General features: G+C 40.0%; 1 protein-coding gene across 1 annotated transcript; it reads right to left on the bottom strand.

Annotated features, from left to right (window-relative positions):
- Positions 1-363: 363 nt before the first annotated feature.
- dlat (dihydrolipoamide S-acetyltransferase (E2 component of pyruvate dehydrogenase complex)) lies at positions 364-26390 on the bottom strand. Its single transcript, XM_020530373.2, is given in 15 exon segments — positions 364-2054; positions 2485-2621; positions 5195-5357; positions 7276-7394; positions 11737-11844; positions 11952-12032; positions 14060-14127; positions 14924-15068; positions 15252-15433; positions 15962-16088; positions 18765-18909; positions 20864-20988; positions 24175-24276; positions 26048-26327; positions 26329-26390. Coding segments are annotated over 15 exon segments (1974 nt in total). The 3' UTR covers positions 364-1924.

Here is a 26390-nt window from a genome sequence, read left to right as displayed (position 1 = left end):
TAATCCCGAATAGGAAAGAATACAAATTATAAATGAAATGCGCTCCAGAAATAAAAACATGTCCTATTTTATATGCAATGCTTCAAGTACGACAATAAGCAAATTAACTTGGTTGGCACCACAATAATAAAGAAGGTTATACAAATTATGAAAAACGCTCGTTAATGAAGTTTTACTCTGCACCCTAATAGATATATAGGAGGTCAAGGCAACCTGATTTGAGAATCAAGTTGATTCAGTTGATCAATTAGTATCCATGATGTTAGAAGTACAATATTCTTTTTTGCAGCACACACTGATTCTTGATAACAATGAGATTTGATCACACAATAGTGAAAAGCACACAAATATACTTTTTAAAAGTATTAGTGAACAATATGGCATTTTATTGTTAACACCAACTGACATACAAATGTTAGATATTGTACAGTACTCTTACATTTAATTTGGTTTCAAGTTTCAGCTTTTATCCCCCCCCTTTCCTATTTGTTTAGTTGCTGTTAGGTCTATTAAATAATAAGGCATGAAATACAGTATCTGGACTGGTAAGAATGATCAACAGATCATTTAGGCAGTAAACAAATGAATTGGCCTGCACTGCACTCAGAACACAAATTAAAGAATTTAAACAGGTTTGGGCAGACTATTTTCTGAAACTTTTACTTTTTAGTTAGTTGCCTGTGACCCATTCAAAATGATGGTGGAATTCAGAAAGACTGGACTAAAATCAGGACAAATATAACCATCTGTTAACTCCAATTTACTTTGTGTGCAGTTACCTGGCTGCACTAAACAAGGCATGCGCAAACTGGAACAAAGCAGGTACTGATTACAGTGACACTACCATAAAAAGACTAAAAATTGACTGGAAACATAAATTTTTGAAGTCTGCATTAAGATATAATACTTCAAAATTTACTCAGACTCGGCCAATCTTAAACAGGGCTGTAATCAGAGCCACCAAACTCAAAAACGCTAAGGAAGGAACAATTCTGGCATTTGATAAAATGTCAGAATTTAATACTAATTAGTCAGTTATCAGCAATGAAATATATTTATGTGGCACATGAGCAACATAAACACGTTGAAAACTGTTCTTTTGCATTTTGAATTTCATATTATGTATAGTAATAATTGCGACTTACACTTCCAAAGGGCTTATAAAGATGCATAATTTTATTCTAGGGGATAACCTACTTTCAATAATTTGTTATCTTGTACATAAGAATGGGGAAAATCTTGTAATTCTCGTCTGGTTAATAAGTACTAACGTACAACACAAATAATTTCATGTATGGTATTTACTTTCAAAATAATTCCAGGTCATTGTAACATAGTTAGTCTAATAATATTGGACTAGAAGGTATGCCGTTAATCTTGTACCTCAGCACTCTGATTTCAGATCAGAAATGTATAAAGATGCCCTGTACCTAGTGAGGATTAACACTGCTTCTGCTACCAATTCCACATGACCCAGGGTGTTCCAGGAGACTGCTTTTACAGAAAGCGGAGAAAACCTTTCACATTGGATTCTGATTTTTCTTCAAAATAAGAAAAAAAAAAAGTCTCCTGTAGCTTTAAATAAGTTACAGGTTTTTGGTACTGGTACTAGTTTCACTTCCTTTCTAGATTGTGGCATCTGAACATGGGAGGGTGCTGCATTTAGGTAAATGATCAGGTAGGAATTCAGTTACAATACTAATAGACACTACAAGACCTGGAACTGGAAAACACTATCATGTTTTTCTTCAATTTACTACGAATTTGAGTTCAACTGCATACCTCCGTTTCACTGTTGTACAAATACTTTATAGTGTCACAAGGATAACAGGAATAAGGAAATCGTGCAGATACTGGAATTCATAAATAAAACCACCTTGGAAAAAAAAGACTTGTCACTTAAATAAACACCAGTTCTTGAGATTTACAACAGCATGGTAGATGGCCTTTCAAGGAACTTCTTGAACTCGGCTAGCCACTGGGCACCAACTGCTCCATCCACAACACGATGGTCACAGCTCAGGGTTACCGCCATTATATTGGAAACAGTAAATCTGTGGAAGTATGACATGGTAATGGTGAAATTTTAAAATTACACGTTTGACCAACACATAGAAAGACAACAGCATTTGAAGTTAATTGGATGACACAAAGCTACAGAAGTGGCTAACAGACAAACATTATTAACCAAAAAGAAATCAAATGATTCAAATTTGATATATTCAAATAGATACTTAAAATACTTTGATTTAATCAAGTTAAACATCTAGGCATCTCTGGATGACATGCTGTATTACTTAGTGTTCCAGGGTAAAAGCATGTTTTAAAGGTTCATTAATTTCCATACACCTAAAATAAAGTACTCTTTTACAATACATACAAAATTATTTCTTACACTTTTGCATTTAAGCTGTAATAGGTAACAACACTACCTTAACAGGAGTAATTCACTAATTGTTAAGAATGACTGGAGAAATTGCCTACCCCCTCTCATTTTCTGCAGGAAGTAGTCTTTCTTCTGATCCACCAACAGCAAGAATACATGCTTGGGGTGGGTTGATAATGGCTGAAAAGTTCTTTATACCATACATTCCTAGGTTAGATATTGTAAATGTTCCACCCTAAAATATGAAGGAGAGAATTAGCAAGTTAAATAAAAGTGTATGAATTATAAAAGCTCTGATGGGGCAAGACTGGATGGATAGGAGATTCCCCTGGCTGGTGACTCTAGAAGCAGGGGATAGAAGGAGCAGGCCATTTAAGACTGGGGTGAGAAGGAATTTCTTCACTCAAAGTGGCGAACCTTTGGAATTTTCTACTCCAGACAGCAACGGAAGCTCAATTATTGAACAGTTCATGTCAGAAATCTGGGGTCTAATGGCGTTAAGGAATATGGAAATAGGACAGGAAAAGGGCAATGAGAATCAGTCATGATCTATACTGGTGGGGAAGGCTCGAGGAGCTCTTTCACATTGTCAAGTTTAAGAAACGGAACCAATTCTCTCACATGCCCCAAGAGCAGATTGCTAACTGTGCTCTTCCATTTCCAATTTATGTTGGTCCTCGATTGTGTCTAGCAAGGTATTACGATGATTTGATGTTGCCTTCTGCAGGATAGCTCACCAAGAGACTCTTCTACTTGTACCATCTGCCATAAGGTGCATTGGAAGGATTACTAGGTTTTCACTGAACCTATTTGGCTATGATATGAATCCAGCTTCAATGGTCATCAAGTCCTGGAGTGGGACCTGAACCCAGAGCTACTAGCTCAGAGTCAGGATGCTGCTCATTGCACCACAAGACCTCTTATGTACGAGAGTCATAGAGCTACACTGCACGGAAACAGACGCTTCGATCCAACTTGTCCATGCTGACCAGATATCCTAAATTAATCTAGTCTCATTTGCCAGCATTTGGCCCACATCCCCCTAAACCCTTCCTATTCATATACCCATCCAGACGCCTTTTAAGTGTTGTAATTATACCAGCCTCCACTACCTCCTCTGGCAGCTCATTCCATACATGCAGCACCCTCTGTATGAAAAAGTTGCCCGTTAGGTTCCTTCTAAATCGTTCCCACATCACCCTAAACTTATGCCCTCTAGTTTTGGACTCCTCTACCCCGGGGAAAAGACCTTGGCCATTCATCCTATCATGCCCCTCATGATCTTATAAATTTCTATAAGGTCACCACTCAGCTCCAGGGAATATAGCCCCAGCCTATTCAGCCTCTCCCTACAGCTCAAATCCTCCAACCCTGGCAATATTCTTGTAAATCTTTTCTGAACCCTTTCAAGGTTCACAACATCCTTCCTATAGCAGGGAGACCAGAACTGAATGCACTATTCCAAGAAGTGGCCTAACCAATGCCGCAACATGACCTCCCAACTCATATACTCAATGCACTGACCAATAACGGCAAGCACACTAAACACGTTCACTATCCTGTCTACCTGCGACTCCACTTTCAAGGAACCACGAACCTGCATTCCAAGATCTCTTTGTTCAGCAACACTCTTCTACGTTACTGATCCATATATAGATTGTTTTACATGCCAGAAGCATTCATACAGTAGAAAATGTCCAAGTTTACTGATGATACAAAACTTAGAAACATCATAAACTTACAGGAAGACAGTGCAGAAGTTCAAAAGGGCATTGACAAGTTGGTGCAGTGGGCAGGTAGATGACCGAGTTCAATGCAGAGAAGTGAAAAAAGTGATGCATCTTTGTAGAAAGCACATGGACAGACAATATAAAGGTACTGTGCTAAAGAGTGTGTAGAGGTGCAAACAACATGGGCTGAATGGCTGCATCCTGCACCAAAATAATTCTGTGATTTGAAGAGATCTAAATAAACGACTGCACTTTCATTTTTACTGTAACTCATCTGGTTTGAGGGGGAAAAGTTCTCAAAACAAGCTGAAAGAAGTGTGATTTTCTGGGGTCTGACCAAGTATCTGTACAGATGAAACATGGCTTCTTCCTCTTTGTATTCCAGTTCCATTGAGCTAAAAGCAAACATTCCATCAGCCTTTTTAATTACTTTTTCCACCTGTACACTTTAGCAAAATGTGTATGTGCCACATCAAAATCAGTTTGCTCCTCCAGAGTTCTAGTCTCCTGCCATTAAGAAAACATCCAGATTGTCTTCCATGGATTCAAATTATATAGCATTACACTTCACCACACCGAACTTAATCAGACACATTTCATCTTAAATCATCATGTTTACATTTTGAATTCTTCCACATAACCAGGATATCATGTTCTTTTTTAAATTCCCTTACAAATATGAGGCACTGAAACCAGGGGACAGATACATTACAAAGAAGAAGAACAAAGAAAATTACAGTACAGGAACAAGCCCTTTGGCCCTCCAAGCCCGTGCCGACATGCTGCCCGTCACAACTAAAATCCCCTACCGTTCCGGGGACCATATCCCTCCATTCCCATCCTAGTCATGTATTTGTCAAGAAGCCCTTTAAAGTCACTATTGTATCTGCTTCCACTACCTCCCCTGGCAGCAAGTTCCAAGCACCCACCACCCTCTATGTAAAAAAAACTTGTCTTGTATATCCCCTTTAAACCTTGCTCCTCACACTTTACCATATGTCCCCTAGTAACTGACTCTTCCACCTTGGGAAAAAGCTTCTGACTATCCACTGGATTCTTTTCAAATATTAATTCTTACCTGAAATTCATGGGGCTGGAGTTTTCCATCACGAGCTTTTTCAGCTAGGGATTTCACATCATTACTGATGGAGGCAAGTCCTTTGATATGTGCATTAAACACAATGGGAGTAATCAGACCAGCAGCGGTGCTCACAGCCACACTAACATCCACAACATGGTTTCTGATGGGAAACAGACAGCAACTAAATTACTCTATTTGATCCTTTCGAAGGTTTATACCTGCTTAACCCTATCACAAATTTCTGGAGCAGGATATTGCTCAGATTAAAATGACATTAATAAATCATTACAAGAAACGTTTCAAGATGTCAGATTGGGTGAGTGAGTGGTCTAAGGCATTGTACTTCGTTTGGGTGAGAAGCGCAATGGGCAGCACTAACAAGGTTGTAGCTTCACTGCAGTATGTTTGGTTGGAAGGTCCTCACATGTATCATAATATGTCAGGACAGGTTGATTTAAAGATACATAGACAAATGATTGCAGGTCTTATGGCATATTGGTAGTGTCTCTAACTCAACCAGATGATCTGGCTCAAGCCCCACCTGTTATGACACACATGGGACATATCCAACAGGGTAATTTAAAATAATTTCAAGTGGACTGATCATAAACCTTTTAAGTAGGGAATAACATCCTTCATAGCACATTGCTTTAATGCCAGCACACGGTTTTCATCACTTCCATGAGCTAGGTTCAAATACAAGATAGATGGGATAAATGCACCTTTCCTCATGACTGGAAACTGGATGGATCAGTTACATCAGGAAATAGTTGAGGCACTTGCAAGCCAGTTTTTTTTTAAAATAAGCAAAGGGCCACAGTACAGACAATTCAGAGTTCAGTATAAGTTGCTCTCCAGTTGGCAGTCTCAATCAGAAGAAGTGGAAAATTTTTCACTAATGTTACTTTTATGAGTGTACTCTCTACTGTTTCCCTAGCCCATTTTATAACTAACCCCTGCTCTTGTTGTGGTTGCGGGGTACAGAGAGTATTCTATTCTTCAATATTTTCAGTGTCCACCACAACTCTCAACCCATTCCTTACCACTGAACACATTTATTGTTCTTACAGGCCTGCAACATACACCACCCAGACTTTGATAATGCCACCAGTTGCTAAGGGCACATGAACAAAGGGCATTCTAGGCTAAACTCTACCCTATGATTTTGAACCAGTCTGACAAACTCTTCTAAGTTTTTCACACTTCAGTCTAATTGATTACATACAAATTACTTAAACTGAACCACATCCGAGCGAATGAGACAAGGGTCATAGCGACAGCCATTTACCTATTGTGTTAATGTTTCAAATTGACAGTTTGACAAAACCTCTAATTACTTCTCAAAAAAAAAGACTGGTGTAGTCTCATTTTAAAGATAGCAACACTCCTAATGGCGTGTTTTTTTTTTCTTCATTCATTCACTGGATGAGGGCGTCATTGGCCTAAAGAACATTAGTGAACCAGATGGGGATTTCCCCTGACAATGAACAGTGGATTCATGGTCATCATTAGATTCTTAGTTCCAAATATTTATTGAATTTAAAATCCACCATCAGCTGTGGCGGGATTCGAATCCAGTGCCCAGAACGTTATCAGGGTCTCTGGATTAATAGTCCAGCGATAAAACCACTAGGCCATCACCTCCCTAATTATATTGATCATTGCTTTTCCTTATCTGCCATGCAGAGATAGGCAATCCAATAGTGAACATTATGAAACTACTGACGCTTTAGTCCTCAATTACCATTCCTGCAAAAATAGAGTTCTCATTTTTGAGGCTGAAATTTCACATCACATGAAAGGAAGGGTATATCTCCACACTTGTTCATAAAACTATAGAACAGAATTTAATAATTTTACTAAAGAAATCAGGGAATATGGGGATAGTGCAGGAAATTAACACAGAGGCAGAAGTTCAGGCAAAATCGAGTTGAATGGCAAAACAGGCTCAAGGGACCGAATGGCCCACTTGGTTCCCATGGAAAGATTCACATGCTACTAAAACATAACACAAAGGCAATTTGCTTCAAATAAAACTGACACATTTTAGACGTTTAAACAGTAGATTGCCTACTCACTGCCTGATAAATGTGTCCAGCCAAGACGAATTAACTTCAGGAATCTTTAAGCATGCCAAGGCTGAAGCCTTTATGAGGAAATCATTCACTGACAGCTTAATGTTTTCGGATTTGACTTCCTGTTAGTTAAAAGGGTCACAATTATTAAACACTTGCCAAGGTTCTAAGCTGCAAAATGACAACTTCACTTTTAAATTTACTTAAAACTCGTGATTGCAGGTAAGCAACAACTCTTATCACCAAGAAATTAACACCAATAAAAGTCTGACACAAGTAGAGAGATCCAAGTAGTGCTGAAGGAGCCTGAGCCCTTGAGCTTGTCTGACAGGTTTGAGATTCTTGCTCCCTGTGTGAATGACAGCGGGGGCTGGAGGGAGGATGAGCAAAATGACCACAGCACATGGTACAGGGAGCCATTCAAGAGCAGGCAGAAAACTGAAATGTAGTTGTAATCGAGGATCGTATAGGCAGGGGAAGATACTGGTCTCTGTGCCCAGGATTGAGACTCCCAAAGACTGTGTTGCCTGCTTGGTGCCAGAGTTCAGGAACTCTTATGTGGGTTGCAGAGGAACTTGGAGTGGGAGGAGAAAGAAGCAGTTGTCATGGTCTGCGTAGATACAGACGATATAGGTAGAAAGAGAAAAGAGATTCTGCTGAGGGAATATGAGCAGCGAGCGGCTAAATTAAAAAGCAGAGCCAAAAAAATGATAATCTCTGGATGACCACCTGAGTCATGTGCATATTGACACAAGGTCAACAAGATTAAAGAGGTAAACACTTGGCTCAAAGGTTGATGTGGGAGAAACTGGTTTGGATTCATGGGACATTGGTTCCAGTACTAGGGAAGGAGGGAGCTATTCTGTTGGGACAGGCTCCACTGAAACATGCTGGGACCAGATTCAGAGCACATCAAATAAGTAGGGCTGTGGATGACTTTAAACTACATAGTGAGTTTTTTTTGGGGCGGTGGGGAGAGGAGGAGGAGGAAGAAGCTTTTCAGTTGCATGGAAAATTATAGAAAAAGTTAAGGGCCGTGGGCTCAGGAGAGGTGATTAAAGTTTCCAGAAAAAGTAATAGGACAGAGTACAAAAAGCGTCAAGAATCTAACTTTAGGCACTGCAAATAAGGGGACAACTATGAGAAGAGGGGCAGTCAATACAAGGCTGAGGGTGTGTACTGGAATGCACGCCATACACAAAACAAGGTAAATGAGCTTGCAGTGCAGAGTGAAATCAGCACGTTCGATATGGTGGTTATGACAGATGTGACTACTAGGGGATCAGGGCAGGGAACTAACTATCCAAGGATACATGCCCTATCAAAAGGAGAGACAGATGGGAAAAGGGGACAGGGTTGCCTTGTTAGTAAGAAATGAAATTAAATCGATTGCAAGAAGTGAAATAGAGTCGTAAAGTGTAGAGTCTGTGCGGGTTGAGTTGTGGAACGACAAAGGGAAAAAAGATCTGATAAGAGTTGTGTACAGGCAGTAGTCAGAATGTGGGGAAGAAAATAAATCACGAAGTAGAAAAGGCATGTAAGAAAAGCACTATTACAATAATCATGGGGGATTTCAATATGTGGTGGACTAAGAAAAATCAGGCTGATAGCAGATCTCAAGAAAAGGAATTTGTGGAATTTCTATGAGATGGCTCCTTTTGTAACAGCTTTTGGTAAAGCCCAGTAGGGAACAGGCAATTCTGGATTTGGTGATGTGTAATGAGGCAAACTTGATTAGGAAGCTTATTAGGAACGCCTAGGGGGCAGTGACCATAATATGATAGAATTCTGCAGTTTGAGAGTGAGAAGTTTGAATTAGATGCAATGGTATTATAACTGAGTAAAGGTAACTACAAAGACGAGGAGGAGGAGCTGGCCAGTGTTTATTGGAAGGGGAGCCGAGCAGGGAAGACGGTGGAGCAACAAAGGCAGGAATTCCTCAGGGGTAATTTGGGAGGAACATCAGAAATTCAACCCGCGAAGACTAATATAGGAGGAGGACAAGGCAACAAAGGGCAGCATAAAAGCAAAGGAAAAAGCATATAATTTGGTGAAGATCATTGGGAGGCCAGAGGGTTGGGAAGCCTTTAAAAAATAGCAAAGAATAACAAAATAAGCAATGGGGAGGAAGAAAATGAAATATTGAGTAAGCTAGCTAGAAGATTTCACGAGATTTTTTTTTTTAAAAAAGAGATATCTAAAAGGTAAGAGAGAGGCAAGAGTGGATATTGGATCACTGGAAGATGAGACTGGGCTAGTAGTAATGGGATTCAAACAAACAGTGGAAGAACTGAAGAGGTACTTTGCATCAGTTTTCACAGTGCAAGACACCAGCAGCATACCAGAATTTCAAATGTCAGGGGACAGAGATGACTGCAGTGGCCAATCTGAAGGAGAAGGTGTTGAGGAAGCTGGAAGATCTGAAGGTGGATAAATCACCCACACCAGATGGACTACACCCCAGAGTTCTGAAGGAGATAGCTGAGTAGATTGTGGAGGCAGTGGTGATCTTTCAGGAATCACTGGGGTCAGGGAGGACACCAGAGGACTGGAAAACGGCTAATGTAACCTCTCTGTTTGAGAAGAGAGGGAGCTAGAAGACAGAAACCAATAGGCCAGATAGCCTGACCTTGTCATTGACAACATTTTAGAGTCCATTATGGAGGGTGAGATTGCAGATTACTTGAAAGTGCATTGTAAATTAGGACTCAGTCAGCATGGCTTCATCCAGTGGAGGTCATGCCTGACAAATCTGTTAGAATTCTGTCGAGGAGGTAATGAAAATGTTAGACAAAGGAGAGCCAGTGGACATGATCTATTTAGATTCTAGAAGGCCTGTGACAAGGTACTGCACAGGAGGCTGCAAAATAGGAACCTATGGTGTTAGGGACAAGAGACCCGGATACAGGATTGGCTGAGTGGTAGAAGGCAGAGTAGGGATTAAGGGCTCGTTTTAAGGTTGACAGCCGGTGACTAGTGGAGCTCCATAGGGATTACTGTTCGGACCACAACTATTCACACTATTCATACGTTAATGATGTGGACAAAGAAACTGAGGGTGTTGTTGCTAAGTTTGCAGGTGACACAAAGACCACAGGAGGGCCAGGTAGTGTTGAGGAACTGGAGAGGCTGCAAAAAGACTTAGAGTGGAGAAGAGTGGGCAAAGAAGTAGCAGATGGAATATAATGTGGCAGAGTGAGAGTTATGCACTTTGGTTGGAAAAGTAGAGGTATAAAATATTTTCTGAACAGGGAAAGGCTTCAAAAATCTGAAGTACAAGGGACTTGGGAGTTCCAGTTCGGGATTCTCTTCAGGCTAATATGCACGAAGGCAAGTGCAATGTTAGCATTCATTTTAAAAGGGCTAAAATACAACAGCAGAGATGTACAAGGCTCTAGTCAGACCATATTTGGAATACTGTGAGCAATTTTGGGTCCCATATCCAAGGCAGAATGCGCTGGCGCTGAAGGGGCTTCAGAGGAAGTTTACAAGAACGAATCCTGGGATGAAGGGCTTGTCATATGAGGAGCAGTTGAGGACTCAGGGCCTGTAGTCAACGGCAGTTTAGAAGGATAGGGAGATCTGATTGAAACTTAAGAGAATATTGAGAGTCTTGAATAGAATGGAGATGGAGAAAATGTTTCCACTAGTAGGAGAGACTAGAACCCGAGAGCACAGACTCAGTGTGAAGGGGCAATGATTTAGACCTGAGATGAAGAAGAATTTCTTCAGCCAGTGGGTGGTGAACCTGTGTAACTCATTGCTGCAGAAGGTTGTGGAAGCCAAGACAATAGGTTCTTGATTAATAAAGGGATCAAGTATTACAGGGAGAAGGAAGAAGAATGGGGTTGAAAAATATATCAGCCACGGATGGCCTAATTCTGCAGTGTCTTAAGGTCTAATATATTCCCCAACATTTAATATATTACTGTACAGAGGGCACAAAGATTTATGCCAAGATTAGACCAGGAGATAAGGTTTAAAAAGAACTGGTCTAGGGCTTTTCTTAACGTCTTTTAAGAGATTACATGGATGCTAATGGGTAAAAGGAATGAAAAGGCAGGGGCGTCATAATGCTAATACAAGGAACAGCTTTCAACTAATCAGCAGGTCCTCACTGCCTGTAACTTGTTAAGTCCAAACGTGGATGACTGGACTGAGAGTCTGCTATGCCAATACGTTTTAAGCAGAATTCTCTTCTTCATGTAATACAAGTGTTTTGCAATAGCAACATGGAGGCCCAGCATCAGAGAATGCTAGGGAAATGGTGGAGTATCTGATTAGAGCGACACTGTTGTGAGGGTAAGGAACAGCAATGACAGCAGTAGCCTTAGCAGGACACCACTCTCTCTCTTCTCCACCCCACTCTTTCAGATAAAAATGGTAGGTGTTACAGCTAGGAGCTGCTAATAATCGACCATGGATAAACATATCACAAAATTATTTATACAAAATCACTCATACCTCATTCAACTGCTTTCTAAGTTCCAGAATATTATCCATGTTGACATCTATAGATAGGTAATAATGGGGGATAGTCTGCTTGGACTGCATAAGACGCTGGGCGATAACCTAATGGTAAACCATAAAGGAGTCAGTGAATGGAAAATGCAATGAGACATATTTGTTGTCTCCATTTAACAATCTAACCAGTAGCAATTTTATTAATTGTACATTGCCTTTCGTATATTGGAGAGAGGAATATCTGTGAATGTTCCAGTGGGTACTGGCGCTACCCCAGGAGCAGCTGGAGTGGGAGTCTATAAAAAAAATTGAAAATTATGTTAGGTCATGTGACATTACATATTACAGAAGGCAGCTAAAATCTACACAATTATTCTTGTGTGTCACACTTCAATTCTACACTTTTGAAATGATCGCTTAAAAATTCAATAAAAAACCTGTCACTAAAAAGGTTACAAGTCTTTCCTTATTCTACACTTCGCCTCTTCTGATCACTCATGATTTCTGTGTACGACACTTGCAAAATATGTGTCATATCGTGTCACTCAGAGCAATTTCACAGGAAATATGTCAGTGGTATTTAGTATGCAAACACCTGACAGAAAAATGCACAACTTCTTTTGTATCATTTGACCTTCAGACCTGAAAGGCCAAGATTTCTTGCCATTCTTTAATATCTGGAACCCGCATTAAAGGAGGGATGTGATTGCACTGGAGAAGTGCGGAGGAAAGTTACCAGGGTGTTGCGTGAACTGGAGAGTTTTAGCTGTCAAATAAGATTGAATAGATGGGGATTGTTTTCCCTGTAGCAGAGGAGTTACATCATTATGAGGGGAAATTGATAGGGTAGACAGGAAGGAACTTATTCCCTTTGGTGGGGAATCAATATATTTAAGGTAAGGAGCAGGTTTAGAGGGGATGTGAGGAACAATGTTTTCATCCAGAATGTGATGGGAATCTGAAAAGTATGGGTGGTACAGGCAGATACCCTCATAATATTTAAGTAGTATTTAGATATGCACTTGCGATGCTAAGTGCTGGAAAATGGGATTAGAATAGGTAGGTGCTTGTTTTTGACTGGCAGACTCACTCAATCGGCCAAAAGGCCATTTTCTGTGCTGAACGCCTTTGTGATTATATGAATATGATAGTTAAGAAAATAGTGTTAGCCTCCTTCTTGAACAGCCAGTGTGCGCTGTAGGCGCATTTAAAGTGCAATTGAAGCAGGCTGAAGCAACGAGTGGCTTGCTACATCATTTCAAAAGGCAGTCAAGTATCAAGAACGATGCTTTGTATCTGGAACCGGGCAACAATTCATACTTTCTTTCAACAGTCCAGTAGCTCGTGATTATTAATTATGGTATTATTTTATTCCAGATTTACTAATTAGTTGAACTTAAAATGCCAATTGTTGCAGCAGGCTTTGTATTTATATGTCCAGAACATTTGACCAAGCCATTGAAATACTTACCCAGTAATACTACCACAATGCTACAATACACATTAATGACTTGGATGATGGCACTGAATGTAATATAGCACAGTAAACATCACTTTGCTGAAGCAATGAACTGGAAATTAAAGAATGCTGCAATGGAGCGGCATGGTGGCTCAGTGGTTAGCACTGCTGCCTCACAGCGCCAGGGATCCAGGTTCAATTCCAGCCTCGAGTGACTGTCCGTGTGGAGTGTGCACGTTCTCCCCGTGTCTGCGTGGGTTTCCTCCCGCAGTCCAAAGATGTGCAGGGTAGGTGGATTGGCCATGCTAAATTGCCCATAGTGCCCAGGGATGTTTAGGTTGGGTGGGTTAGACATGGGAAATGCAGGGTTAGGGGAATGGGTCTGGGGTGGGATGCTCTTCGAAGGGGTGGTGTCGAGTTGTTGGGCCGAATGGCCTGTTTTCACACTGTAGGGATTCTATGATTCTTTATGATTCTAATTTTATCATTATCCCATCAAATGGCAGAGTAGACACAAGTAGACACCTGCATCCACTTAGCAAATATGAACTCTCAAACTGGAATCCAATTTGCAAATATTTTACTGTTCTAGGATTAGAATCAAACTACAGCAATATTTCCACCTTGAAATTGAAACTTCATTGTATTCAATTCACTTTTCCATCAGAGTTTCCAGAGACTTAATTCTAGTGAGTCAAAAGTTTGTCATTGTCTGAGCAATCTGTTTGTGATGAAATACTGCTGCAGCCTATAAACTTTTCTTTTTATATAACTATAAAACTAAAAACTTTTCATTTATATAATCTCACATCCAAAAGTCGGTTGATTTGCCACATTATTTAGAGTTATTTTAAACAAACTTACTGGGACAACCTTTGAAGGCACAAATGAGTCAATGTCTTTTTTCCTGATTTGACCATCGGGTCCAGTACCTAAGTAAAGAAAATGCAACAATTCAGAGACAAACATCAGCTATATCAGCTATCACTTCAATGCCATTTTCAAGAGGGCTAAGCTTTTATGCATCCTTGGCGTTAAATTCATGACAATATATTTCAACTGTGTTTTACCTGAATAATTCTCCAATGGGAATTTCATTCAGAAGTGATTAGTAGATTACTGTATCATAACAGCAAATCAGTTTATTTTGAGAAAGAATTTATGTCAAAATCTTAATGGATTAAAGAAAATCATTTATACCTCAATGTATCTCATATCTCGTATGTATCGCAAGCTTGCCAAAATAACACTTAGTAATCCTGTGACATTACTATTACACCACTATCTCTGCTTCTTCACACAAAATTAACTGTTTTGATGGACAATGACTACCGCACAGCTGAACAGAGCAGACATTTTACACACAGCAAAGGCCAACAAGCAGGAAATGAATTTGCTTTTGGCAGTGTTTGCTGACGATTGCAAATCAAGATGCTAGAATCCCCTGCACATGTCAAGAATGCCACAGAAGCTTTTATTTTTTTCCCTTGAGCAACCAGGTATGACCTTAACACTCTTTGTAAAATGAAGCCTTTGACAACGCAAGACTACCCTGAACATGTAAGCTAAAAATAACGGAGTGGCTCTGAATCCACAAACTTCTGATTCAGAAACAAAAATCCTACTGACTGAATCAAGCCAACAAAATATCCCCTAAGGATGAACATAGATCCATCAACCCCAATGCAGTTAGCTAACCAACCATATTTCAATTTTCATGCAGCTTACCTTTCACTTGTTTGAGATCAATGCCCTTATCAGCTGCTAGTTTCTTTGCCAAAGGACTAGCAAAGACCCGACTTTTGGGATCTCTGGGTTTGACTGGTGGAGATACACTTGGTGCTGCCGCAGGCTGTTGCGCAACAGAGGCAGGCTGCAGTAAATTTCAGAAGTTAGAAACAAATTATAATCCAGTCACTCATTAAATCAAAATATTGCAAGTGCATGGTTAATAGAGATTCAGCATGATAGGTGAGAGAAAATCCTGTTCTATTGAAAAGATTTGAGGTTCCATGTATAATTTCTGCAGATTTGCAGATATGATATAGTTTCTTACTGGAATTGGAGGTGGTGGTTGAGGCTTAATATCAGCAACTCCTGTTTCCACATAATCAGCAAATGCTGAAATGTCCGAATCCTTTTCTACAATGATGCACAGCGTTGTCCCAAGAGGAACATCCCGGGTACCCTCAGGTATCAGAATCTTGGCCAAATAACCTTCTTCCATTACTTCAAAACCTAAGAGACGCAATGGATAACTTATCAAATAGTACTTTCATAATTTCTTATTCCTGTTGGCTGTTTCTATTAAGTGTCACACTAGTTGGTCATTTGGCTAAAGGGCATCCTAACTTGCACAAACTAGGGAAACTAGTGAAAACTCTAAACTCTCTTTTCTGGAAACACGATTACTTAAATTTTTATCATATTTTTCTCATGCACTGCTCATTTTGGACACAAGTTTGGAAAGGTTGCGTAACTTTGTGAAAAAGTTGAAAAGAGTCAATTACTACAATGTCAAATTATAAATCTGCTTAACATCAAGAGTTACCCTACTCAAAGCCATCCCAAGTGGCCATAAAGACAAACCAACTATAATCACCCCGCATATGGCCACAGTGTAATGTCTGCAACTACTTTAAGCCACAGTGAAAAATATTAGAATTCAGGTCCCCATAAACCCAGTGCCTACATTTACTGCTTTTAAAAATGTTGCTCAGTGTACACAAGTGAAGTTTTGTATTGTTTCTCTCAGCCGATGCATACCTATTGTTGCTTTATCTGTTTCAATCTCAGCTATAAGGTCGCCTTCACGCAACTTTTCGCCCACCTTCTTCTCCCATCGTTGAATAGTACCAACTGTCATTGTTGGAGAAAGAGCAGGTAGGGCAATCTGCAAACAGAAAGTGTATTTTGACTTTACATCATCACAAAGCTGGACATTTTCACTTGTGGATTAAGACAAAGCAGTGTTGCGCAGATCAAATTCACCAAGCAATTTTGTAAACTGACTGAAAAGGTCAAATTTAATTGGAAGTCACAAAGTTCAGATTAAGTGCGATTGAAAAGGCTATACAAAACAAAACTGGAATTTAAATGGGAGATAGTAGGAACTGCCGATGCTGGAGAATCTGAGATAACAAGGTGTAGAGCTGGATGAACACAGCAGGCCTGGCAGCATCAGAGGAGCAGGAAAGCATTTCTGAAGAAGGGTCCAGACCCGAAATGTCAGCTTTCCTGCTCCTCTGATGCTGCCTGGCCTGCTGTGTTCATCCAGCTCTACACCTTGTTATCTCATTAGAATTTAAATTATAGGTTTCCGGACCTGCCAGATTTTGTTTCTTTCACTTCCTATTCTGCATTCAATTCAGTCAGAATACATTCTGCCACCAACACTAGGGACAGGATAGATCAAAAAATTTACGCATCAAAATATTACATACACCACTGTTCCCTTACGTACTATTCCCATTTCAACAGCCTTCCAAAAAGACCCATTTGCTCCAAGAATGTTATAATCCAGGCAACTAACACGCAGAGTGAAGTGTTTTCCATGGTTTTAGAGCTACGTCACAAACACATCAACCTTCAATAAGAAAAACTGGTTAGTTTCCCAGACAGTCCAACAGCAACCTCTATTTATAAAGATTCTTTAAGGCAGTGCTTCATAGGAGTTTTATGAAACAAAATTTGACAGCAGCCTACATTAGGAGATATTACAGCAGATGATCAAAAGTCTGTTTGAAGATATACAATAAATAGAACATCTTAAAGCAGGAGAGACAGAGTGGTTCATGGACAGAATTTCAAAGGTTAGGGTTTTAGCAGCTGAGGCACAGCTATCAATGGTGAAGCAATTAAGATTTGCACTGTTCAAAACACCAGGATTGGAGGAGTTCAGATGTCTGAAGGTTGTGGAGCTGGAGGAGCTTGCAGTGACAGGTTGGGTTGAGGCCCTAAAAAGATCTGAATACAAGAATGAAAACTTTAGAAGCTGCTTAACTGCAGAGGAACAATGAGTGAACAGGGCTTGATGTAGGTAAGGACATGGACAGCAGACTTTTAGATGAAAACTGTGTTTGTACAGTGTACAACATGGGGGACCAACCAGAAACATAGTAGAATATTCAAGTTTTAAGATAACAAAGGAGAGAATAAGGGTTTCAACAGTAAATGAGCTGAGATAGGAACCAGGAAATGATTCAGAATTGGAAATAAGTAATCTTAGACAAAGCATGAAATATGGACGAGAGCTCATTTTAGGGTTAGATATGACTATACTGTTGCTACTCCCAAGTTGTCCAGTTCAGTCTCAGACAGTTGCCAGGTAGGGGGATGCAATTGGTGCATACAGACCAGCACCGAGATGCGAACATGAGATCCAAGGTCCTCAGTCCTCCAAGTATTTCTTTGGAAGAATGTTGTGCTCATCCAGTACCAATGTTAGATAAGCAGTCGGGTCATTTACTTAGTGAAAAAAATCAAGTGGTACTGGCATGGTAAAACCGAAGGGGTTAGGGATAGATCCTTGGGAGACACCAGAGATAACAGATTGCACACACGTATGCACTGCCCCAACTAACTGGAAGAGGAGAATGGTGTGAGCAATCACATCAAAGGCTACAAAAAGGTCAATAGTTACAAGAAGAGATAGTTTACGTTGATCACAGTTGGATGGAATGCAAAGACTTTGAGAAAGAACAGTTTTAGTGTTGTTGTAGGGACAGGAACATGAATTACGGGATGCAAACAGATAAATTCAAAAGATGCCAATGTGTTCAAGGATCGCGGAAAGGAAGGGAAGCGTGGAGACGGACCAGTAGTTTGCAAGGATGGAGGGAGAAGGGATTTTTTTTTGGGAGGTACCAAAACAGTACCACTCACACTATCAACTAAAGTCAGATCCAGGAAGAAAAGGTTGGTGATCAGTAGTCTAATAGGAAGACAGTCTATAGGCAAGATAAGCTTGGAAAAAGCACATGGAGGATATGAAAGAGAGAAAGTCACAAGTTCAGAAAAAGCGCAAGAAGAAACCTTAAGGCTTGGTCAGGTAGACTAGAGAATGAAAAGCAGAAGTAGCTGATCAAATGGTCTCAATTTTAATGAGAAAGAAGTCCATGAGCTCCTCACACGTGTGTTGGAGTCAAGCTGAGAATGTCAAGAGAAACAGATTTAAGACGACAGTTTTCTGTTGAGAAAGGAAATTTGGTTTTTATTTCCATTCCGGGGACATGGATGGGGCTTGTGGACCCTGGTTCAAATTCCACTGTGGCAGATTGTGAAACTTGAATTCATAAAAATCTGGAATTTAAGAATGTTAATCTAACAGCGACCAGGTAACCATTGCTGACGACCATAACACCCACCTGGGTTCACTAATATCCTTTCATCCTCACCTAGTCTGGCCTAATTGCTATTCCAGATCCACTCTTAGCTGTCCTCGAAATCAGCTCAGGGGCAATTAGGGATGGGCAACAAATGCCAGAATTGCCAGTGATACCCATATCTCATGTAAGATGGAAAAAAAACTAAGAAGAACTACTCACATTTCCATTTTCTTTTTGCTCACCTTCAGGTGGGGAGGATAAGAACTGCCTGGAGCTTTGGGTGGAGAGGAGGTTGTGGAAGGGGTTGCAGCAGCTGCTGGGGGTGGTGGGCCAGAAGCTGCTGCTGCCTCTGGTGTGTAATCCTTAAAAGCTTCAATATCCTCAGGTCTAAACAACAAGTGACAGAGAAAGATGTTTACACTTTGTCATAATTTACTAGCAGTATGACTTAAACAAACAGTGCAGTCAGAGGTCAACAAAGATGCATAACCATGTGTGACCAATCAAGCCTGACCGATTCAGAATGGTATAGGTTCTTACAATTCAATTTCTGACCCTTCGCCATTACATGACGACATGGAAATGGCTTCAAACAAAATCACCATTGGCCAATTTATGAAAAGAAACTTTTGGGAAATTCTCCTTCAACTCAGGGCAAACAAGCAGACTCCAAGTCACCATGGCAATTCCCAACGTACAGATTTGGGTTTTCAGCCTGGACTCAGTAAAAGTGCCAGCCAAGTCAGAAGGATACGGACTCGAATTCTTGTCCAGGACTTAGCACCAAATCCAGGTTGACACTGCCTGTAGTTCTGAGGGAACGCTGCATGTGGAAGTGCCATCTTTAAGACCCAATGTCAAGCCAAGGAATTGTCTGCCCCTTACATGGAAATGAAGTTGGGACAATTTGTAATTTGTGGTGGACGGCTTTAGTTTTCCCAACATCCACCTGAAGTTATGACAAAGATTTGTATCCAAACCTCTTCTCATCCAACAAACACTCATACATTAACATACATTAACTCATACATGTCAATGTCACAGCTTAACTATTAGGAACAGGAACCCTGGCTCATGTCCTGCTTATCAGTTTGCACTGAAGTTAATTGTAGCTACTCAACAGCTGCTACGAATGAGATCAGTTGACTCAGCGTGAAATTCACCTTTCGATTTTCTTCTTGTGAGGATGTTCAAGAATAGAAAGTGCACAGCTTACTGGACCACAAAATCAAAGTTACTGCAGCCACTTTAACGTTAAAAACATTTTAAAGAATAATTTTGTGATTTAATGATGTCATAAAATAGAATAAATCACAAGGTCAAATTTGAAAATTGTACATTTTCATAAAATTACATATCCCCATTTCAAATGTTCTTTATGCACAATGTAATGGATCAATTAGGAGTTTGAGGTACCTTCAATAGTCAAACTTTGTTTTGTGCAGCTTCTGTTTTGTCCTTTTAATACACACTAATTATAAAAGTGTAATTACTTTCTGTCAACTGTTAAAAATGGACTAAACTTGCTGCTTAGTCTGTGCTAATAGAGACACAAATATTATGTCAAAAAACGCCAGTTTTATTCTCAATTCTGATAGCCATGACTGAACAATCTCAAATGACAATATTCTTTGACTACACTCCTATTGCTGGAACAGCTTGTTATGCTTCTTAATATTTAGTTTCTGCTTTGCGATTTTGAAGCAGGTATTGCGTGACATCAACATGGTACCATGCGATTGGACGATAGTCAAGAAATTCATTTGTATATAACAGGGAAACATTGTCATCATTAGATCAACATTTGTATTTTCACTGCATTTTTAAAATAATAAACTTCTGCAAGGTGCTTCACAGAATAGAAACAATGAAGATTCGTGAGAGAATACAATGGAATTGGAGTGTTATTATAAGGCCCTGAATGCATAAGTCCTCATACGTCTTGCTTCCAGTTTCAACTGTGTTTTTACATGCAAGATAGAACAGTCAGCTCTTCCTGAACAGATATGTCAAGGGGAATTATGTAGGGCTATCCCCGTGAAACTCCTAAGAACTGCTGTAATTAGTGGAGACTAAGATCCTTTCAAAACAGGAAAATTTGAGAAGTCTAAAGTGAGGAGAATAGAAGCCTTTAAGTATCATTTATTCTTAATACTATCTAGAATTTACCCTTTACTTAAAGCGGTAAACATATATCAGAACTGTAACCAGATGTGTGGATTTGAACATGGCGTATAAAGAATATTCTATTGAACAAAGAAAAATCACACGAGAGGATTCAAGAAACCACATACTGACACAAGAAGGGTGGAACGTTTTTTAGAACTATCCTCATGCTCACTTGTCAACTGTGATGCAGATGATCGCACCAAGTGGCACATCTCGTGTTCCAGCTGGCATTAGAATTTTCGCCATATAACATTCTTCCAGACTCTCAAAGCCCACAGTTGCCTTGTCCGTTTCCACCTTTTGAGAAAATACAGATATATTTTAACATAGAAAGAAAACAGGAACACAATAGTCTTGAAAAACATTGCCACTTTATGCTCAAAATCAACTCTGGACATCTTTAAGATTGCTGTTGGTGTACACCAGCCTTTCTGTAGAAAGCTGTTGACTCCCAAGCCCAGAAGCCTATTAATACTTAACTTGTTGGCACCGACCTGACCTCAGTTTTTACATTCCATAATAGTTCCAAACTTTAAATGGTACAAGCACTGCTTGAAATCTTCCATAAACTTTTGGCCTGCCTACTATTACATTCTGATAAACCACTCAGTGACAAGGAGTGGGCATTTTATTTGTTAATTTAATAGATTGATGCCATTCCCCAGCAAGCTCATTCTTTTAAACTCCTATAAGAGCTTCTTTTACCTAATGATTGTATATCATAATATTTTGTACGTGAAATGTTGTCTTAATCCAGGTGGGTCATTTCCATGTTACTCTCTCTTTGACTTATAAAGAAAGCCAGCTTTATTTATTCTCACCTGTACAAAGTAAAAATGTCCCCAGTAATGAAATAATGAGTCACCAGAATAATATCCATAGACATTTTATTATGACTGTGGACACTATTACATTAAAAATACAAAAAAGCAATTTTTAAATGCATGTACAGTTCCTTATTATATAAATAGATTACGACAATATCTTAATCCTGGTTGTGTAGTGAATGTCACTGAAAACTGTGCAACCTGTTGAATTAAAAATAACTGAGCTTTTATTCAAAATAACAAATTGGCATCTATGTGACATCTTTCACACCTTCATGACATCTAAGAACAATTCAGAAAATCAAAGACAATTACCATCATCACTCAAGCAAAGGCAACAGTCAATTTTAACTCAACAAAGGCTGACACACAAAACAATGACCAGACACTCAGCACAACCAAAAGAAGTGAATAAGAGGTAAGTCAAAGTTATACAGTACAGATACAGACCCTTCAGTCCAAGTTGCCTAGATATCCTAAACTGATCTAGTCCCATTTGCCAGCATTTGGCACATACCCCTCTAAACCCTTCCTATTCATTTACCCATCCAGATGCCTTTTAAATGCAGTAATTGCACCCACCTCCATCATTTTCTCTGGCAGCTCATTCCGTACATGCACCACCCTCTGCCTGAAAAAGTTGCTCTTACGTCGATTTTAAATCTTTCCCCTCTCACCTTAAACCTATGCCCTCTAGTTTTAGATTCCCCTACCTTTCTGGAAGCTCACTTAAAACAAAACAACACCTACATTTTTCTTTTTTTTGGCCGGGGGCAGGGGTGGTATGGTGTGGTGATGGTATAGTGGTGCAGCAGCATTGTCACTGATTAGAAATCCAGGGATGTATACTAATGATCCGTGGACATGGGTTCAAATCTCACTATAATAGATGGAGATTAGAATTCAATTAGTAAAAAGCTGGGCAAATCTGAAATTTCTAATGTAAGTACTATGAGAATGCCGCAGTTCACCTTCAAATAGTGCCACAAGATTTTTTAACTTCAATCAGAGATGACAGTCTTGCATAAAAAGGTCTCATTCAAAAGACAACATGCAAGAGTGCAGCATTGCCTCAGCACTTTCTGACATCTCTAGAGCGAGGCCTGAACCCAGAACTTGATTATCTTATAAAATATAAGACCTAACTACTAATTAGATGTAAAAACATACTGAATTAATTTTCTTAAAATACACAAGTAACTATTTTACAATGGAAAATAGTCTTGATATGGGCCACATTATTAGAAAAGATACAGGGCACGCATGAGCAAAGCATGAAGAAAAACATATCTTGATATTGCTACCCATCTCAACAAAAAAAAAGCCAACACAGGAAGTGGACACAACATCAAATTGATTTGCACCCAGGAAAGTGGTCAGTATCGTAAACAAGTGCTGTCATAAAAGTGGTTAATTTAAATTGCATAAAATAGACATCATTGACTTAGCTCTCCAGTTATATTATTGGCAGAGCTAGTGGACCCAATCTTTTATGTGTGAACACTTCTACCACAAGGATAATGTGTCAGGGAATAAGTATTTGAATTCTAGAATCAAAACCAACACAGCAGCAGTATAAAAGCAATATAAAAGATTACTTGGATGCACTCACAACATCACAAAACAGTGGCAGTTTTTATTGAGCTTTTACTTATAGAATCAGAGTCATTCCGCACAGAAACAGACGCTTCAGTCCAACCTGTCTACGCCAAATATAATCCCAAACTAAACTAGTCCCACCTGCCTGCACTTGGCCCATATCCCTCCAAACACTTCCTTTGAATGAACTTATCCAAATACCTTTTAAACATTGTAACTGTACCTGCATCCATCACTTTCTCTAGAAGTTCATTCCACACATGAAGCACTGTGTAAAAAAAATGTTGTTATCACGCATGTCCTTTTTAACTTTCTCTTCTCATTTTTAAAATATGCCCCCTAGTTTTGAACTCTCCCAGCCTAGGAAAAGACCCTAGTCATTCACTTTATCTAGGCCCCTCATGATTTTATAAACTTTAATAAGGTCACCTCTCAACCTCCTACGCTCTGGAAAGGGGACTATTTTCATTAGTCTGTTTTCATATCTCAAACCCTCCATTCCTGGCAAAATCCTGGTAAATCTTTTCTGAACCCCTTCCAATTTAATAATATCATTCCTATAACAGGGCAACCAGAAATGCACACAGAACTCCAGAAGAGGCCTCACCAACGTCCTGTGCAACCCCCAGCAATGATTTCCCAACTCCTATACTCAAAGGTCTGAGCAATGATGGCGAGCGGGCTAAACGCCTTCTTAACTGCCCTGTTCACCTGTGATGCAAGTTTCAAAGTAGTATGTACCTGAACCCCTAGGTCTCTGTTCTACACCACCACCTAGGGTCCTACCATTAATTGCATAAGTCCTGTTTGTTTGTATTACCAAAATGCAATATCTCGCATTAAACTCCATCTACCACTCCTCAGCACTGTGATCCAATTGATCACAATCTCTTTGTAATCTGGGATAACCTTCTTCACTGTCCACTATACCACCAATTCTGGCATCATCTGCAAACATTCTAACCATGCCTCTTATATTCTCATTCAAATCATTTATATATACTTGTTAAAAGTTCTTTAATGCATGTTGACAAAACAGGGTGTTAACTGCACATACCTCTGCTATTAAATCTCCCTCATTAATTTTATCACCTTCCTTCTTCTCCCACCGGGCTATAGTTCCCATTTGCATTGTGGGAGACAGAGCAGGCAATGCCACCTATAAATAAAATAATGATGAGTTACACAACACTTCTGTAACTGATTAAAGAGCATCTTTGAGAAAATATCATTATTTTAATGAGGCCATTATTTGATCCTTAGTCCAAATTTAGTTGTCATGACAAAAATTACAGCAGAAACGAAAGAAATGGTAACCGATAAATACTGTAATGAGTTCAAAAGATTTTGTACATCAATCAGGGGTTTCACAGCAGATTAAGAGATTTATAGATTTCAGGATGGCTGGAAATACATCAACTTGCTTTTAGAACATCGCATCAGATCAGTAAACAGGACACATTTCTCTGAAAACACAGATACTTGGTCAAGAAACTTTCAGCTAACCTGTTCAAAACCTGAACAGTAACAAACTGGGCATTCAGCATACAATGCAACTTTGACTATAACTCTCAACTCTGACCAATTAGAGTTGTGACCAAATTAAGCTAGGCATGCTGTCGCACAGTACAGTAACAGCAATTACAAAAATCATTCTCAGTATTGTATTTCAATAAAACTGGTCTTAACTTGCTATAGTTAGAAAAATGCAGAATCCAAAATCAATACAACTCAACAATGCAGATGTTTCACTCCTACTTCAATTTGACACTTATTTTGTCCAAACTCCTTCCCATGACCTGTGTCAGCAAACACTAACACAGGCAGGCTACTCATCTGTTATTACCAATCAGCATACAAGCACAACCATCTTAGATTTCACTAAAAAAAAAATCTAAATTCTACTACTATGCCAGATGATTTGATAATTTTGATGCAGATGCCTCAAGTTATGATTATAAGCCAAGGGATTTCTAGATATTCTCCAGAATCCACTGTAGTACACAAAGCAATAACTCACAACACACAGAACTGAACTTGTTTTACCAGGAAGAGAGAGAATCAGATGTGGCAACAATAAATTACTTCATAAACACATCAAAATATGCAAGGCACCCAACAACTCAAAATAATGAACTACAGAATAGCAGAAACTGACCCAAACATTATTGCAGTTTATGAATTAATACAGCAGTTTTCACAGCCACTAACTCAAACTTCCTTACAGCTAACAAAATACTTTTTAAAGTTACTGTTGTCAGAATAGAGGCAGCCAATTTATACACAGCAAACGCTCACAACTACAATAACTAAGTAATCTGCTGTGATAGCAATTTTAGGAATAAACATTCATCAGGGGCACTGGGGACAAATCACCAGTTCTTAAAATACTCCAACCCCTGCCACCATACAGGGACAGGTGCACGCACCCAGTCAGCACCAACTCATTCCACTGTTGACATTATTACTCTACACTTGTTGTCTACCTCCATTCACCATTCCCTTTCCTGAACTCTCAGCACCTCCATCCACCCTCTCTCCGCTCATCACAGGGGAAACTTCACATGCGCGAATTGACAGAATGGGCAACCATTCCAGGGCAGCGGCTGCCGAACATAGCACTGCTGGATTTTTTAACATCTATCCAAGGGAAGGTGGAGCCTCAGTTTCAGCATCTCATCCAAAAGGCAGTGCAGCAGCCCCTCGGTCCACTGTGCTGGAGTGACAAACAGCCTTGGCATTTCTGGGGCTGGAACCCAGATCTTGGCAATCAGTGGAGAACATATGGCTGCAGATAGAACAGGAAAAGCCTCAGGAGCTGACGAAGGAACTGGAATCAAAAGGCTGCCACCTCTGTGCTCTAGGATTCTTGCCCTTGATAAGAGTCGACATCCTGCTCTGGCTCTCCTCATTCCCATAATGTTGCTCACCAACTGATGTGGGGGGAGGCTGTACCATCTCCTGGCTGTGGCCGTGACCGGTAACGCGCTCTTGGGCAGCAGAAAGTGCTGGGACCGGGGGCCCTGCCTCCCGCAGGCGGTGAGCGAGGCCCAGCAGCGAGAAGGAGGCGGCCCGAAACCGAGCCCCGCAATCGCCGGCCGGCGCTCGGGCCGGGAGCCGGGCTTCAGCCGGACGCACGGCCTGAGCCTAGCAGCCTGACGGAGCATGTCAATGCCGGAGAATTGAGCTGGGGAGAGGGACGGACAGGATCGGCGTCTCCTCAATGACCTCTGCCGTACGGCAAGGGCCACAGTCGTAAAACGGATGTGACAT

The sequence above is a fragment of the Rhincodon typus genome, chromosome 32, assembly GCF_021869965.1.
Source record: "Rhincodon typus isolate 14 chromosome 32, sRhiTyp1.1, whole genome shotgun sequence".
NCBI classification, from domain to species: domain Eukaryota; kingdom Metazoa; phylum Chordata; class Chondrichthyes; order Orectolobiformes; family Rhincodontidae; genus Rhincodon; species Rhincodon typus.
This window is presented reverse-complemented; position numbering and strand designations above follow the sequence as displayed.